Source organism: Ictalurus punctatus, chromosome 15 (assembly GCF_001660625.3).
Source record: "Ictalurus punctatus breed USDA103 chromosome 15, Coco_2.0, whole genome shotgun sequence".
Lineage (NCBI taxonomy): Eukaryota > Metazoa > Chordata > Actinopteri > Siluriformes > Ictaluridae > Ictalurus > Ictalurus punctatus.
This window is the reverse complement of record NC_030430.2, coordinates 6,320,842-6,339,626: the sequence shown is the minus strand read 5'-3', so window position 1 is coordinate 6,339,626 and position 18,785 is coordinate 6,320,842. Positions and strand designations below refer to the sequence as shown.

The window sequence follows — 18,785 nt, the reverse complement described above, 5'->3', positions numbered from 1 at the left end:
AGGAGGGAATACACCTTGGATGGTCACCTGGGACAGACACACACACACACACACACACACACACACACACACACACACAAACACACACACACACACCTTCTTGTGGTTCTTGTAGACATTACGATGAGCGAACTCTTTCCAGCACAGCTTGCACTTGTACGGTTTGTCCTCGCTGTGGATGATTTTATGAGCCGTCACCTGGTCCAAGCGCTTGAAGCTGCGATTGCAGATCTCACAAATGTAGGGTCGCTTCTCTGGTGGCCAAACACACACACACAGACACACACACACATGCATTTCTACACAGTGTACAAAGTCAGCAGTGTAGATGGTTTCCCAGTGGATTCTTTCCTCTGCAGTTTTGTTTGAACGTACCGGAATGTGTGATCATATGGCGCTTCAGCTGATTGGTTGAGATGAACTTCTTGTCGCAGGCAGAGCAGTCGAATATCTCATGGACCTGAAGGTGGAACAGAAAACGAGCACGTCATTTATTCGTTATTTACGCGTTATTTTTGAATACGTCGTGTTTTTCTTTTTTCTCTGCAACTTTTCAAACTGTGACACTAGCCGACCGATCAGATTTTTATCTCCGTAGCGCTTTTAACGACGGATGTTGTCACAAAGCAGCTTTACAGCGATCCAGACAGAAGATACAGATACAGACGTATCGCTAATGCGCTAGCCAGGGGTGACAGTGAAAAACTCTTTGAGACGCCGTGAGGAAGATACCTTGAGAGGAACCAGATTTAAAAGAAAGCCCGTCCTTCTCTGGGTGACGCCGCATGATGAGGAGAGAAATCGTTGCTCTTCTGCGACACGGCCGTTTTGATTTCAATAGAGAAATCCTGGCCGTCTGCGAACTCGCGTATGCGGAAGATGGCGGATAGCGCTTTCCTCTGAGTGTTTACTGGAGCAGTTTGAAAAGACGTGGAGCTTTGCTTCAAGCGTCTCGGAGGAAGCACGTGTTCGCCCGCACCCTCCCCGGATAGCAGCTGTCGTGTCGTACAGAAGAGTTGCTAGTGGGCGGGAATTGGCAAGACCAAACTGTGGCGCTAAGAGAACTTTTTTTTTTTTTGGGGGGGGGTTCTTACTGTGCAGACTTTTCATTTGGTGCTAAAAGTTTCCAAAACATCTTACGCATACAATATTCCAGCACCTAAGGGCTTGACAAAACTATTTCACCCTGCCAAAATACACACGACTAAACCGACTCTGTAATTCCCGGCGCACGTACGAGGCATTTTAATTGCGGGCCCGGTCGTTTTCCAGCTCCCCTCAGGTAACGTTCTGTAGCGTACCACTTCAGACCGACTCCGAGGAGGACCCGGAGGCGTTTAAAACGCGTCTCCGAGCCACACTCGGGCGCTTTTCCACAGCCGGGAAAATAATTCAAACTCGGAGGTTGAAACAGCTGCCCCGCCCGATACAGTAACACCCGATCGACGTGTCTCCGTTGAAGGATTTCAACAGAACGAATGCACGCATGCACAGACCACACAAATTCACGCAATGGATAAATATGATCGTGATGTACTGCACGAAGGTGACGTTTTCTCAGTAGTAAAAAAGCGAATGAGTTCGAGATCAAGTTTAAACAGGCGCTTTAACTGGACAGTGAAATGGCTTTCAGAGACACTCCACGTCCTTCGAGACTCAGAAAACACATTCAGAGAACAATAACATCTGTATAACGATGATGTGATTCAGCTTGCTCTTCAAACTCTCGGCACATTTAGAGTTTGAAACATATTGGGGGGGGGGGGGGGTTAAGAGTCCGTGACTCGATAAAACAATAAACGCAAGATTTTATAATACTCTTTCTCCCAACTTCCAGCTTTTCGTCATTGAGGATTTGGAGCACACAGGACTATTCCGCTGTTCTGCAGCAGCCTTTGACGAGAAACGTGTCGAAACCTCGTCTGCTTTCACGTCGCCGAATGTTCACTGGGCGTGAGATAACGCTGAAGTGGATTCACAATTGATGTCATTTACACGCTCGAGCGCTGAGCCTCGTATCTTTCTGCGGCGCGCCGAGAGCACGTCGAGGCTTGACGATGAAATGACGGCTTTGTGCCGAATCCTGAAAAGAAATGGCTTTACGAGGATAGAGTTAAACGTTAGCCCTAGCGTCTCGTTTAACGTTCTGATTGAGTTCTGCGCTTTTCTAATCTCTAATTTCTAAAACCCCGTCAGACCAGCGTAAAAGACGGCGCGCCCGGGCCCTCGCTCGAGCTTAAACTCGCTTCCGTGAACCGAATAGAGGCTGTTAAACGTTGCGGAGACTGAAATGAAATAAGGATTTTGTGAACAAATCCACAGCACGTCCCAAAAAGAAGACTTTCCTTTTCCAAAAGCCACATTTCTCATCTTACGGAAGGTTTCCGAGCGGGAACGACACTAATATCGGCCGAGTTACGTCCGCGTCGTCCACAAAGGTTAAGAGAGCGTTAGTTCTCCCCGGGGTCCTAAAGCTCCAGACAGGACCTGGTCATTTAGGGTCGGTGAGCTATGGAAGAGATGAGAAGACCAAAAAAAAAAAAAAAGCTAGACCACGATCACATCTGTTTCAGCGCAGCAAGCATGTGGCGAAGTCATTCGGCACTTGGCGGAATTGGGACGGCCGTAAAGGGGAGTGAATCTGTCCTGAGAAGTGCAGACAGACCTCATGGTAGGGGTTGCTGGGGCAGAAGGCGGTAAATGAGTAAAATAAATGAGTACGGATTGTATTTCGTTACAATGCACTCGCTAGCGAAATTGACGGCTAATGTTAATCTTTCGCTGTACCAAGTATAAATATCGGCGTGTCCATCATGGTAAATTAAAGGGAAAATACTCCACCCGGAATATTCATCTTCATAATTAACACCGAAAAGTCGACTTTATTTTTGATGGCTTTTAACAACATGTCCTACATTACCCACGATGCCTTCTTCTTTGCCTGCGATACTTAATCTATTAAGATCCTGCGCCGTGTTTTAAATCGGATTCTCGTCAGACTCCGGAACTCTTAAGTCTTGGGCTTTATACTGTTCGTCGTGCAGCTTTTTTTCCTCCTCTCGTCGGGAGGAATCCTGACGCCAGGGCTAACGGCTGATACTCTGCTCTCTCTCTCCGACTCTTAGATTTCACGAGAGCCTTAGGGACGGGACGGTGAAACAGAAGACGGCCTTTTCGGGGAAAAAAAAAAAAAGTTCGTTCGAGCGTCGACGTAAACCTCGCCTCCTACGGAGAGGACGGACGGGTGAGGGCGAGGGCCGATGTGAAAGTCTGGGAGTGACGCTGCGAGGGATGAATATATTTGGAAAGCTGGAACGTGAAACGTTGAGAATCGTGAAGCTGACAAAGAAAAGAAAAGAAAGAAAAAAAGAACAACAGCAAGAGAGATAGATAGATGGATAGACGGATGGATAGATGGATGGATGGACGGATGGATGAGGCGAGGATTAAGACGGATGAAGCGCCAGGCAGAGATGAGATGAGACGAGCGCAGGAAGTGATACAGGGAACAGAAGAAGAGGTGAACAGAGCGACGAGAGAGGAGGGGGAGGAGACGTGGCTGACCTTGCGGTGCTCCTGCAGGTTGACTGAAGACGAGCATTTTCTGTTGCAGATGGTGCATATGAGCTTCCTGCGAGTGCTGCCTGCAGAGAAAACGCACACACACACACACACACACACGCGCGCGCAATGAAATCGGCGGCAAGGTGAAAAGATGATTCTTCGAGGCAGACGGTGGCACGGCCGGCTGGAACAACGTTACGATAACAGAAAGTTTGCCTGATGAATAAACGACGCCGGCTAGGTCAGCTGAAAGACGGAGAACGTTGCACAAAAGGTCAAAGGTTGATCAGCAGCTGTTTTTTTTCTCCTTGAGCTAAAGAGCCAGCATCTTCAATAACAATGTTTTTATTTATTTGACTTCTAAATGCTTTGGATCCAGGATCAAAATACATACATATGTGTGTGTGTGTGTGTGTGTGTGTGTGTGGTCCTCGCTAGAGCCAAAGATACTCACTGACAGTAGTCCAACGAAGAGATTTGTTTAAATTGGTTCTGCAGTTTGTTTACATTTTTTTGGAGAAATATCCCAAATGGTGATATCAGGTAACGTGTTGATTCACGCCAGTGTTAGAAATGGCTCTGTTTCGCCGTTTAAACAGATATAAGAGAAGAAGGGGAAGAAATCCAACTCAGAAAAAAAAAGAAAAGAAAAAGAGAAACAGAGTGAGGGATTGACCAGATTGGACCGGGGGGGAAAAAAAAGAGGTATCTCATTTCTCAAATTTTTTTTTTGTTCCATTACAGATCCACGCTCGACGTGAATTTTAATATTGAAGCCGTAGCTTTGTTTCTGTCCGTCGAGAAATAAAAACGCTCAGACACGGCGCCGTGCGTGGGTGTCCTTATGCTGCTCGAGTCACCTTGGAAATCTTAAAAAAAAAAGATTTTCACCGTATTCAGAGTTGAGCTGAGTACAACACAAACGCTGATAATAGAATGTGCTGGATCACGTGCTATTTTATACGCTGTTCAATAATAGTAATAATAATAATAATAATAATAATAATAATAATTGAAGCCATTTTGTTGCAGTGATAATTATGACTATGACTTTTTATAAGCTAAACTGTTAATGGTGTAGGTGAATGTGTGTGTGTGTGTGTTTGTGTGTGTGTGTTGTACCTGTGTGGACGTTGCTTTTGTGCTTCTTCAGTGCGTCTTTGCTCTTGAATCTCTTCCCGCAGCTCTCGGCCTTACAGATAAACCTGGCTTCCCCCTTACAGGCTTCCTTGTGCTGTTCAAAGCTACACACAAACACTTGTGTGATTAGGTAATTCCGTGCATGTGTGTAAGTGTGTAAGTCTGTAAGTGTGTGTGTGTGTGTGTGTGTGTGTGTGTGTGTGGGCGCAGTACCTGGACTCAGAGCTGAAGGAGCAGTGACAGAGAGCACACTGGTGAACTCGGGAAGCATCTCCAGCTGAAACAGAACTCTCAGTGCAGTGGAGAACGCTATAAATCACATAAGCACGCACACACACACACATTTCTGAATCACTCAATATAAACATTTCATATTACTGTAAATATATTGAGATCGTTTTTATCATTGTCGTGCCAGTGTGTGTGTGTGTGTGTGTGTGTGTGTGTGTGTGTGTGTGTGTGTGGGTGTGTGGACTGACTGGCGCTGCAGTGCCTGTTTGACGGGGAACTCTTTGCCACAGTTGCGGCACTTGAACTCTTTGTCCTCGGCGCTGGCTCGCTGGTGTAAACTCTGCAGATGTTCAGCCAGAACCTCCTCACTGGGAAAACTGCTCTCACACAGCAGACACTGGTGATCTTCCTGCTTCATCACTGACTCTATACACACACACACACACACACACACACACACACACACACAAATATCCATACTAATTAGTCTAGAGCAAGTTCTAAAACCTTTCAAACAGCAAGGATCCCTTTAAGAGTAAATAAAAATACACAGACCCTCTCATCACAGATGTATTTTAGAAGAAAATCCAATACAAGAAGAAAAAAAAACTACTAAAAGTGCTTTGTTTTGTTTTTTTAAAGTGTGCAGTATTTTTGCCTGTTTATTGGAGCCATAAATGAGCAGCTAAAACCAAGTAATAACTATAAGAACTGAGCGGCTGTGATTTCCACCACTTTAACAACACCTTGGCTCTGCCACCTTGAGGTCTCCCGACCCCGCTTTAAGAACCAGCAACAGAAGCGGGGTAGCTGCTCCGTCTCGGCTCAACACAAACCTGGCTGAGTGCCGACGCTCTTGGCCTCTTTGCTTTCTTCTTCTTCCTCTTTGATGATCTCGTCCTCCTCTTCCTCCTCCATGTCGCTGTCCAGGTAGCCGATGAGGAGCTCTGTGTCCGTCTCGATGTCGTCCACGGCGAGGTAAAAGATATTCTCCCCGTCCTGTCGGACAATGCAAACGCCCGTGTCATGGTACACCGAGGTAAGAAAGTGAGGTGATGTATCTCCTGATGGAGATATTTACACTTAACAGAAGAAAGCAGAGATTCAGGTCAGGCTTCTATACGGTTTAAAAAGCCGGTACCTCATTCCTACTGCTAACCCACTAACCACACTGTTCACTCAGGATATTAAAACATACATGAACATAATTACACACACACACACACACACACACACACAGAAGACTAAGCGTGACCCTAATTATAATCAATATCTTAGACATGTGTTTTTGTGATTCAGGTTATACTTGTCATACATGGAGTGATGCTGTGCAGACAGAATGACAAGAAGAGGAATAGCTAATCAAATCGCTAATAAAAGACATGCGCATGAACACACACACATGCGCGCACACACACACACACACACACACAGTGAAAGATGGAGGGGCGAAAGAAGGAAAGCAGTTTATCCACTCTTCCTGATTAAGGTCACAGGTCAAACACTGGAAAACCCCAAATTTTCTGTTATCAAACCTTCCCCTTGTCACGGGTCAAACCCAAGACCTATAAATATCTTTGTTAAATGTAGGTGTGCAACAATTATTGGCACCCATATGAATTCATATGAGAAAAGTATATGTGAAGTATATTCCCATTGATATTTTACTTCTCTTTTTTTTTAGTACACCTGGGTGACTAGGAACAGGAAATTGTTCAACCATGACTTCCTGTTTCACAGGGGTATAGATGTGTAGATATGAGGTAATGCATAGACCAAATTCCCTTAGTCATTCATCATAATGGGTAAGAGCAAGGAATATAGCTGTGATGTGCGGCAAAAGGTTGTTGAGCTTCACAGAATGGGGTGTGTCTATAAGAAAATAGCACAAGCATTGAAAATGCCCATTTCCACCATCAGGGCAATAATTAAGAAGCTCCAGTCAACTGGAAATGTTATGAATCAACCTGGAATTGGACGTGTGTCTGTATCGTCTCAACGCACTGTGAAGAGGGTGGTTCGAGTGGCCAAAAAATCTCCAGGGATCACAGCTGGAGAATTGCAGAAGTTAGTTGTGTCTTGGGGTCAGAAAGTCTCCAAAACTACAATCTGAAATCACCTACATCGCCACAAGCTGTTTGGAAGGGTTTCCAGAAAAAAACATCTACTCTCATCCAAAAACAAACTCGAGCATCTTCAGCTTGCCAGACACTACTGGAACTTCAAATGGGATCGGGTTTATGGTCAGATGAACCCAAAACAGAGCTTTTTGGCAATAAACACCAGAGTTGGTTTTGGCGCACACAGAGAGGTAGCCGTATGGAAAAGTACCTCATGCCCACGGTTAAATATGGTGGAAGCTCTTTAATGTTCAGCAGGGGTTCTCAAGCATTTTATCTATACCAGGGTTTCTCAACTGTTTTGCATCCAGAGACACCTTTCAGAGTGAAAAGAATTTCCAAGGAACCTACTATGATCACAGCACAGGTGCAGTATTAAGAATAATCGAGGAAAAAACCCAGTCTACCATATTCACTTCCTGGTTTTATTAAAATCACAATTAGATCAAATGTAATGTTATTTATCTGTTTTTAATGATTGAGTTTTAGAAGCCCTTTTGTTTACGACTATGAGAACTAAACACTAACCCTAACCCCAATGAGCCTCGTTAATCAAGCTGGATACGAAATTTGGTGTTCGTGAAAATCCCGTAAATTCGGGAAACTTTTTCGTATCCTACCCGTGCTCCGAGTGTGTGTAAATTCATGCATAAAAAGACTGATTAATGTAAAACTTGTAAATCATCACTCAGCTCTAATTTGAAAAGTTCATGTGCTGGAAGTGACTGAGCAAGAATGTTGTGTGTGTGTGTGTGTGTGTGTGTGTGTGTGTGTGTGTGTGTGTGTGTGTGTGTGTGTACCCCGAACTATTTCATTTAGACAGATGACAAAGATGAAGGAGAAAATGAAGAGGGAGAAAGACAGAGAGCGTGAGACAAACGATGGTGGTTGACTTTGTGTATATCTGCATGCTTGTGTGTGTGTGTGTGTGTCATTTTTTCCTTATCTTAGGCCAAGCATCATTACACCTTCTTATCTTAGCCACCTTCAAAGCATCACCACACACACACACACACACACACACACACACACACACACACACACACACAGCACAATCGCACTGCTACAACAGACATAACAAACACACACTCTCTCTTGTTGTTTTTACTCTGTTTTGCTGTCTGCTTGCATTTTCTCAGGAATCTTTCACCCTCCTCTGAAACCTTAAACAAAACACTAACACACACGCTAACGACGTGGAGGGTTCGATTGGTGTCCTGAGCGGAGACGACGACCGTGTTCAACTACCTGGATGGCAGCCAGGTTCTTCTGCTCCTGAGACGGCGCTTGGTGCACGAAGCGCAGCCAGTTAGCGTGTCGAGGGTTGCTGGCGTCCAGTATGTACAGAACGTCACCTCTGTTCCCTCGAACCTGCAGCAGCAAAAACATACACATGGCGACAGCTTAGAGATCATGTCAGTGCAAGTAAGATTCCCTGTGTTTTATCTGCAAAGGAGGAGGCAGTCAACATTCTGATATTTGGCACTTCGACGGGTAAAAAAATATCATATCACGATACCTGAAGGCGTTTCTAGGATACCAGACGTGTACCACAATCTATAGGTTTTCTAACAAACTCAAGTACGCCTCACCGCAAAACCAAAAGTCCAGGGGGTGGAGACATCTCAGTGTGTTTCAGGCTGGATAAGTGAACATGGAAGCAAAAGTCCAGGGGGGTGTGGTTGGACATCATCCCCTCCTCGTCCCTGGCAGGAGCTGAACCGAAAAAGTTGGCTGGACAAGTGGGTTTCTTGCTGTACAGCATCTCACAGTTTAGGGATTAGGGTTAAGGGTTAGGGGTTAGGGTTGTGCTTATAGGAGCAGCTAGATCATATCTGGTTCCACCCCTTGGACTTTTAGTTCTGCAGCATTTTGAATCCACCATTCTAACACAGTCAGGTTCTTGTTTTTGAACCTCTCCAGTGTAGCTTTAACTGGACACTTATGGTTGTTGTCCTGTTGGATGGTGAACCTCCACCCCATTATTAAGTCTCATGAAGACTGGAACAGTTTTTCCTTTAGGATTGCTCTCCATCCTGCTCTCAACCTTGCCTAGTTCCCCCACATCCCTACAGCATGATGCTCCCACCACCATGCTTCATGGTCAGCATGGTTTTCTTAGGGTGATGAGCAGTGTTTGGTTTCTGACCAATATAGCGCTTCATACCAAGGCTAAAAACCTCTATTTTGGTCTCATAAGAGACCACTTTTCCATAAATTTCAGTTTTGTGGACTATCCAGGCTATGGTTGTCCTTGTCCTGTGAACAGCTTCCACTATCTGGGCCATGGCTCTCTCAAACTCTTAGCCTCTCGGTTGCTTCTCTGACTAATGGCCTCCTAACACGGTGACTATATTTTCCCGTAAAGGCATGCCTCGTTGTGTTTTATTCCTTACATAATCAAGCACCGTTGGCTTAAACAGAGGGAATGATAGTCAATCGAGTCAGAATATGCATATTTTTAAGGCCAAACGATGATTTCTTCCTTAAACCGGTGAGAAACAGGACAGCTTCTTCTTACAAACAAAACGGACACGATCCTTCAGGCAAAATGTTTTGTGTCCAGAGAAACAAAACGTCTGACCTAATACTGTAACCGGTGGTGTTTTTACCAGAAAACTGATCCAATACACAACTCTTACATCATCCTTTTGTTCACCTGATGTACCTATGCTGGATAAACATGTCACGGCCAAGTTTCTAACCCTGATATAGTTCTCGCATTGCTCGCAACAGCACTTAAGCTGATGCGTTTTACAATTCCATACACTTTTACGAGCAAATCTAGAAGACTGACCATGTTTCATCGAGCAAACAAACCAGACTAATCCTTGAGATCTGCTTAACAGCCAGTAGTGTATTAGAAATCCAAAAAATACCAATGACACCAAAATTCTCTTTCTCAGAGACATATTGGACATATTGAACTTTTATTTATATATATATATATATATATATATATATATATATATATATATATATATATATATATATATATATATATATATATATACATACATACATACATACATACATACATACAAACATGCTACTAATCCATCTTTGCCAGAGGCACTTTAGGAATGCAAAAGAGCCTGAGTCTTATTGGTCTTGACATTCAACTAATAGATGCATACAGCTCATTTCCCACCATTTTCTGCCAATTTGATCACTGGCAATTTAGAGATCCGATATTCAGGATCAGTACTGAGCCGAAATGTTGGATCGGATATTGGAGAAAACATATTGGATATCAGATCCTGGAACAAATGGCAAAGACTGGAATTGGACAAGGACAAGGTCAATGGGAAATTTCATTTTGCAACTGGAAATGTGTAGACGTTTAGCAAGGCTTAGCTTAGTAGAAAAACGCTTATCAGGAAAAAACCGATGGGTATCACTATCAGCTCATATTCAAGGTTTTAGTATCGTATCGGAAAAGGAAATGTGTTTGTACAGCTCCATCTCCATTACCGTTTCTCAAGCGCTAGATCTCTCCTATCGCCAGCTTTACAAACTTCTGCTCATGCTACGTCACAGGGCAGCTGCACGAATCCGGAAAAGCCGCCAACAGACCTCTTTTGTACGCATGAGCTCACACACGCCTGTGATTGGTTAGCGTTGTTCTGATTGACAGCAGACACAGTAACATCATCCCTCCCGCCAAAAACTCTTGGACGCGCCACGGACGCATGATCACATGATGACAGGCCAAACATGTGAGGAGATTTTATTTGAACATTTATGGAAGGAGTCTCCAGTATCGGTGCTTTGTAACAGTCAGCAGTAAAGCCATTCCTGTTATGCTTTGCGGCTTCGCTGTAACGTCTAATATGAGATGGCGTCACTAATTATCTTCCTTTAACAGCATAACTCTTAAGCGTTATCCTTACCTGAAACGGCTGCCATCGTTTTACGCTGTGATATGCAAAGATGTTTAACAATCTTACATAACTTCAATCTGCAGTTGCCTTGGAGACGCTCGTCTCTTGGCTCTTGCCTCTGTTTTTGGATACAGATGATTACCTTCGCCTGACTGTGCCAGTTTTATTGGGTTGAAATGACAGCTAATGATGCCTCGCACTCTCAAACTATGTAATGCTGCTCTCTCTTAATTGCACAGCTGCAGCGAAACCCTCCAGCGCATAAAAGCACGCTAGGGTTCGCAGATTACACGCCATGGCTGGGTATCAGAGCGAGCGCACACGCGGCGCTGTAATTTAAGGTTTCGACGTACTGTATGCCGCGCATCCGAGAATGTCGTTCGGATAGACAGATGTATAAATCACCTCGGTAATGCGGCCAGGCCCCGACTGATGCAGGCTCTAATTAAAATGTTACGGAGCTGAAAATAAAACCCGAATCTCGCAGGGCAAATATTGGGAGAGCGAGAGTGGGGAAGGGAAAAGTGGGGGTGTGGGTGCTATGTGCCCGTGGTGCTGCTTGGCAGGCAGAGCCGTTATTACGGAGACGACGTAGGCTGAGCGGTATGAGTTGAGAACACGGTCTACATGCCTGCTCTGATTACCCCTCGCCCAGAGTTGCCCAGTCGAGTGTTTCTGCACCGAAGCACAGCGTCGGTATCGTTCACCATGCCAAACCACTTTTTAAGTGCTCATGATTTAGACATCCAGTCTAGTCGAAGCATGTGTGTGTACCTTTTAACGAAAGCAGAATTTAAAATCAGTGGATCGTACATTTGGCCTATTAGGCGTGTACGCAGATTAACAGGTCAGATTAAACGCCGCATTCGATCAGATCAGGATATGCCAGGATAAATTTCACTACTCAAAGACTGTTTGAACTTTCATTATATTTACATTTATTTTCACTGAGGAAAAATATGAATCTGAATATGCGTCATGTGATGTACGAGAAAGAGCTAGAAGTACACGTCCTTTAAATCCAAATTTATTTACACTTGAGGTCGTACGTTCACTATTACAAAAAGGTGCAAACATTCAGTGATGCTCAGGTTTTGAACTCACAACCTTCAGACCTAGTCCTAACTCGACTTCATTCATCATTCGTAAATGCTTAATCTTGGTCAGGGTTGCTGTGGGTCCAGAGCCTATCCCGGGAATTCTGGACGTGAGGCGGGAATACATCTTGGACGGGATGGGATGTCAGTCTACCACAGGGCAACTTGACAATGTTTTTTATTTTTTTTTATGTATGCACATCTTTATATATTTTTTTTTTTGTGATCCATGGAAACCCCCAGTTTTTTCTTCTTGAACTTAGCACATAATTGTGTTTTGAAAAACAGCTCTGTTCAGTAAACACATAAATATATGCACTGTTTACGAGTCTAGCTACCTCCCACATCAGCCTCGGGTCCATGCTCTCATCCAGATCACCAGGCATCCTCTTCTCGCCCGCGAACGGTCCGAACTTCTCTCCCTGAAACACAGTTACAGAGTCTCAGAGTCACTCTCTCTCTCTATCTCTCTCACACACACATGCGCACACACACACAAACAGGCTTTAATTTAATACAAGAGCATAAAGCAGAATTTCCTTTTCTACTAAATGTCTGGTTTATGTTGTGAGGAATCAGATGATCGTAGGAAGGTGACGTGAATTCAATTAAAGTTCAGCTGAAATTAAGGAATAGGTTTTTATTGCATGTGGATTTATTGAAATACAATTTCACAATGTATGGATATGTTTTAAGGGACGAACTTTAAAACAAACCCTAAACAATTTAGTGCTCTACGAGACTGTCGTTGGTATTATCTCACTGGCATTTCTAATCATTTTATTTTTAATTCTTAATGCTCTCCTTAAATAATAATAATAATAATAATAATAATAATAATAATAATAATAATAACAACAACAACAACGACAACAATACTACTACTACTACTACTACTAATAATAATAATAATAATAATAATAATAATAATAATAATGGTGCAAAACAACATTGTGTAACTTTTTTTTTTTTTAATTAAAAATAATAATTTAAAATAAATAATACATTAATAATAATAAGTGTCAGGGAACTTATAGAGGCTACTTATAAATGTAGCAAGCAGAGCAGACTTTCAAATCGCGCCACACAGGCTCCCTAGTGTACTACGTGCGCGTGGGACGATCATTACGCTGAAGCCTAGGTAGTGCGCGTTTGGAGGGAGGACGGACCGGTTTGAGATGCGGCCTCAATTCCAACGTTACCTCCGCTATATACGTGGCACCTCACAGTACAGAAAAGTGAAAAGGCAATAAATTGGCATGTGGACGAGATTAGAAGACGACATGACATTCATAAACGCAATAGAAAGACTCGTTGGCTGAAAATAAAAAGTCTCCGTTTTCTGTCAGTTTGTCTTTGTTTTGGGTTTTTTTTCCTCCTAAAAACGAACAAACCTTCTTGACTCGTCTCGCAGTGTACAGCCCGACTCCGTCCTGGACTGTGGAGGACTTCAGAGCGAACCTGTCTGGCACGTACATGCCCAGCATTGTCATTACTCTGACTTACTAATCATGAAAATGTCAACTGTCCTGACAGAAAGCGAGTAAAGTGGATAAAGTTGTCTCTTTTTCTTTTCTCTCGCGCTGCTTACAGTGTTTCCCCTCAGAATCTCGGCGCAGCTCGAACGTCCATGTCGCTTTGCCTCGCTGTGATTGGTGGAAAGTTCGTAACCAAGGGCAACATGTTTTTCAACCAGGCGGAGCTTCCGCGTTGCTCACGTGACGTCAGGGCAACGCTGCATTATGATTGGTGGAAAGTTTGTAACTAGCCCTGCGGCTGCACTTTTTCATCCTCCATCCATGTTCTGTGGGAGTTCATTGAAATGTTGTTTTAGGGTGAATTCAGATATATATTTCTTTACTTCCACAAGAGTTGTTTGTTATATTCTACAGAAGCATGGGTTGGACTGACTGAAAACCATTTTTTAAGACATTTTTTCATTCCTCTTTAATAAGTACTTCATCCTGGGTCAAGGGAATAAACCTTGGATGAGAAGGTAAATGGTCTGCACTTATATAGCGCTTTTATCCAAAGCACTTTACACTGTGTCTCACACATACTTGTCATCAGGAGCAACTTGCAGTTCAGTGTCTTGCCCATGGACACTTCAGTATGTGGAGTCATGTGGGCCGGGAATCGAACCGCCAACCCTACGATTAGTGGACAACGCGCTCTACCACCCAAGCCACTGCCACCCATCAGATAAGCCAGTCACTCCAGGATTTAGCAAGTTCTCGATCCCAGAAATGAAGGAAATCAAGGAAACTCCGCAATATTCAGAGAAGTGTTCGGCCTAGACATGTCATTTGATGTCATCAGAACGCACATTCAGCCAAAGCCCTCTTCGATTCACGTGCGTCGAACATGAGTACAGTTAAAAGGTCACATTTACCAACAAACATCACTGTGAAAGAGCGTATAAAACTATTTAGTGCAATTACAATTTTGCCAATTCAAGTAATTTTCAGCACAAAAAGGACATTTTGAAAAAATCATTATTTGGTTGCAACAATCACAAAAAAGAACAACTCTACGAAACCCAGTACGGACTGATAACCTTGTCTGTTTGCATATAATTATATATTTAAAAAATTTGATCTTGTATCCATGGAAACCTACCGTTCGGTTTTTCTTGAACTTAATGTATCATTAGCTATGTTTCCATCCACATATTTTTATGCAAATTTTGTGATATGACATTTTCTAAAAAAAATGCTGGATGGAAACGACAGATGCGATTAAAATCTGTACATGAAAAGCGTATGCGCTTAATTGAGGTCGATAATTTCTGCATTCGATAAGAAGACACGCACATAAACTACGATGGATGCACATTTACCGAATAAATTCCTCGATGCGCATCAGAAGAGTCATGTGACTGTGCCTCGACAAATCATGGGATTGGGATAATTGGTTTTGAAAAGTAAAAATGGCGGCAAGCGAGAGGTACGTTCGGATAGACGACGAGGTCCGGACATTTTTCAACATCATTTTTGAAAAAAACTGACTTAAATTCTTGATGGAAATCATGAAGGAAACGTGCAGATTTTCCAAGAAGTGTGAGTGGAGATGATCCTTAAAGGATACAGGAAACCTTGGGTTTCTGAGACTTAAGCAGAGATATATGAAAGCTAGGACATAGTGGAGCAGGTGCCAAGACCGCATTTTGGCTACTTTGATGATATGGACAAAATACTAGGACGAAGGCCAAAGGTCACGTCTCTGTCTTCCAACATAAACTCCAGTATGATCAACCTCTTGTTTTTATAACGTTAGAGTGTGTCAGATTGAGTGGATGCATGCACTTCCCTGGTTGCAACAACGTCCATTTGTATTGATACCTTGATACTTTGCAGCGCTTTCCCCGGAAGTGAAGATTTGTTTCTCTCGAACACACGGGATGGAAGCGGTGCTTTGTTTGCTAATGTTTTATGCGATATTCCAATTTTTTTTACATAAGTTAAATTCACAACTTGGATGGAAAAATAGTTATTGTGTTGCAATATAGTGTTTTGGGGGAAAAAAGCTATACTCAGTAAACACATAGGTGTTGTTTATGAGTCTAACTACCGCCCACATCAACTGGTTTCATTGGTTTTATCCTCAACAATGTGGTAAAAACGTTATTTATTTGTAGCATACTCATTCATGGAATCCATCCATCCATCCATCCATTTTCTGTTCAGCTAATCCTTACTGGGTTGAGGGGAACCTGGAGCCTATCCCAGGAAGCATGGGGCACAAGGCGGGATATTCATGGAATCAATTAGTCAAATTTCAATAACAGGATATGAAGAATTTCTACGTTCACATGCTCATGCACACTTAGGGTCAATATAGCAAAGCCAGTCTACCTACTGGTGTGTTTTCAAAGGTGGGAGAAACCCGGAGAACTGGAACACAAGACAGAAACCTAAGCTCAGGATTGCACCAAGAACCCTGGAGCTGTGACGTTTTTGGCATTGTGGGTAACGTAGGAACCCGTTAACAACAAGAAAATCGGCATGTCGGCGAGATAAGTTTAATCTGAAAAAAAAACCCACGTCGACTCTGAATTTCTCAAAATAAAATAAATCTTGGATGCCATTGACGATCACGTGAAAGATCCGTATACAAATCATGCAGGGTTTACTTTTCCTTCAAGCACTCAACTTTAACAAGAAACGTTAAGCTTGAAAGAGAGCATTTTAATCACCATCTCTCGACATCCAGCCTATGCAGTTCACCGCTACCGAAATTCATTAACATGCTTTGTCTCCAACTTTTTGGTCTTACATCGTGGATGTGAACTGGGGCAGTATTTAGGCCACGTGTCCCAGAGGAATGGGCAGGAAAAGTCACAGACAACGATGCACATTAGGAATTAGAAACAGATCAAACAAGCTCTAGATGTGCCACACTCTGACATTTGTCTCAAGCAACTTAAAATGTGAAGCCACATACAATTTACTAAACTATTAAGTGAGCTGATCCGAAAAGAGCAAGAGCAAAACGTGACGTTTTCAGAGCAAGTGTCAGAAGTCAGAAAGGTTATAAAGTCATAAAATATAACACTAAAGTGAACAAACACAGATGGCATTTTGTTGAATTCTCTCAGTCATCCACCTTCTAAATACACCGCTGTTTATATATCTGAAATTCTATATGAAACACACGCCTCACTTTTCTCAGTTCTCTCAGTACTCCACTTGATGGTATCCTTGAAATGATTAGGTACCATACACTATCTAAACCCTTACGATATTTGCCTTCAAAAAATTTGCCAGATGAACATCAAGAGAAACATTTGTCATAGATTTGTTTAGCTTTAACGTTATGACTTGATAAAGTTGAAGCGTGTCAGTCGAGAACCTGTATCTGTAATTCGTATGTTGTTATTACACCAAACACTCATTTTAGCACTCTGTCTTTAGGCATCGCCAGCTTCCCGTTCTTGTTTAGCTTCCCTGATTGTGTTCACCTGTTCCGTGTTGCCCCTTGATTACTTGATTAGTTTGTGTACGTATATGTTCCGTGTTGTGTAAAGTCTTGTACGTTTACATCAGTCCCAGAGGCTTGTTTTCCTGCCTTCGTTGTTCACAGGTTCATTCATTTCCTGATTTTGAACTCTTCATGAATATGGATTTCCAAGGTTTAACGCCATCTACCAGTGTTTTGAAGACTTACTATGGACAATTTCTGTGATTTCTGGAAATACCCTTGTAAACATAACATCAAGCTCACTCGCTTGCCTCCAGTTTCTATCACATGACAGAGGAAGGGTGTTATGAAACAAAACATAACAAAAAGCGCACAGAGCCGAGTCGAGTCGAGTCGTACCGTGCGGTGGAAAGGCGCCATTAATCAGTTTCCCAGCTCTCTAGATGGTGAATCAGTATATCGTGTACACGAGTTCGGGTGCAGCTAAGGACCCTGTCTCACTGCACGCTGGGACACCGATGACTCAATTTCCGCCAACATGACTACGTACTCGCGTTGTAAACCACTGGCATTTACCAACAACAGGGAGGACCGATATCTTTCTCACATTATACCTTATATAAATTTGTTAGCATAATCACACGAGTTTCTGTCATGGTACTTACTTCAAGCAGGATCGTAGGCAAGCTAGTGGGTTTATTTTAAAAAAATCATTAAACACTTAAAAGACTCAAACACACCGTATATAGAACGTCAAATAAAGTTAAGCATCGCTAAAGTAATAAATCATTCGACAGCTACAATAACAATAACAAGCTACTAACACTTGACGAGTTCATCCGCCTTTTTTTGAGAGGTTTCAGAAACTATGACGTCATTTCCAGTACGGGAACATAGTGAGCATCGATGCTCTCTGGGTTTTGTGGTGCATTGTGGGATTTTTTTTAGCGAGCGAAAGGATTTTCAGCCCTTAAAATGGCCGACTCCCTGATCACCGCCCTGACTACTGAACTAGGGAGCTGACTGACGTGCACCCATTGGCTCGTCGCGATGTATTATTTATCTGTATACCATGTTGATATTTCTGTAAAGCTGCTTTGAGACAATGTCTATTGTAAAAAGCGCTATACAAATAAAATTGAATTGAATTGAATTGAAATTATTGGTTGTTTTGTCCAGGCTTGTTTCGTAGTTCTGTATTCCGTGTCTCAACCCTTGCACGTACTACAATTAACAATCTTTTTTTTTCTTTTATACTGATGGGATTTAGGTCTAGCTGTATTTACTCACGTAATACTCAACTACAGATACCCGCACTCGAGAACTATCACAAGACACCTCACACTGATTGCATTTGTGCGATCTGGAAGCCTCTCTTTATCTCCAAGCTGTATCGGTTCTTCCAAATCCCATGCACTGATTCTTCATACTGGATCTACCGAAGTATCTGGTAACCAGGAATAATTGGAGGCAGGTTGCTGCCGGGGGGCGAATCCCTGAGAAATGGATATGCTGTCCAGACATGAAAACATGTGGACAACCAGCTGTCTAAATGTAGAGAGACCGAGGAGAGGATACACGCAAACGCACACATGCAGCCACTCAGGAACACACATGTAAACACACACACACACACACACATATACATATACATCTGAGCAGGCTTTTAAGTCCGGTTCTTTAAACATAAACCACAATGTTTCTTTCCATGAGAGCCTTTTGATCAAGTGTTGAATGGCTTTTAAATGCTTCTCACACACACACGCACACACACTTTTGTGTGTTTTTAAGTGTGTTATTGATAATACACCTTCCGCAACCCTTCTCTC

General features: G+C 42.9%; 1 protein-coding gene across 1 annotated transcript in view; it reads right to left on the bottom strand.

Annotated features, from left to right (window-relative positions):
* prdm5 (PR domain containing 5) overlaps positions 1–13,690 on the bottom strand; it is a 49,004-nt gene extending 35,314 nt beyond the window's left edge. The window contains exons 1-10 of the mRNA XM_053686392.1: positions 13,431–13,690; positions 12,375–12,458; positions 8,304–8,426; positions 5,772–5,934; positions 5,184–5,361; positions 4,918–5,013; positions 4,687–4,808; positions 3,565–3,644; positions 376–460; positions 97–254 (exon numbers count right to left, since the gene is read on the bottom strand). Of these exons, the coding sequence (XP_053542367.1) occupies positions 97–254; positions 376–460; positions 3,565–3,644; positions 4,687–4,808; positions 4,918–5,013; positions 5,184–5,361; positions 5,772–5,934; positions 8,304–8,426; positions 12,375–12,458; positions 13,431–13,529 (1,188 nt within the window). The 5' untranslated portion in view covers positions 13,530–13,690. The remainder of the gene's footprint in view (positions 1–96; positions 255–375; positions 461–3,564; positions 3,645–4,686; positions 4,809–4,917; positions 5,014–5,183; positions 5,362–5,771; positions 5,935–8,303; positions 8,427–12,374; positions 12,459–13,430) is intronic.
* Positions 13,691–18,785: the final 5,095 nt, after the last annotated feature.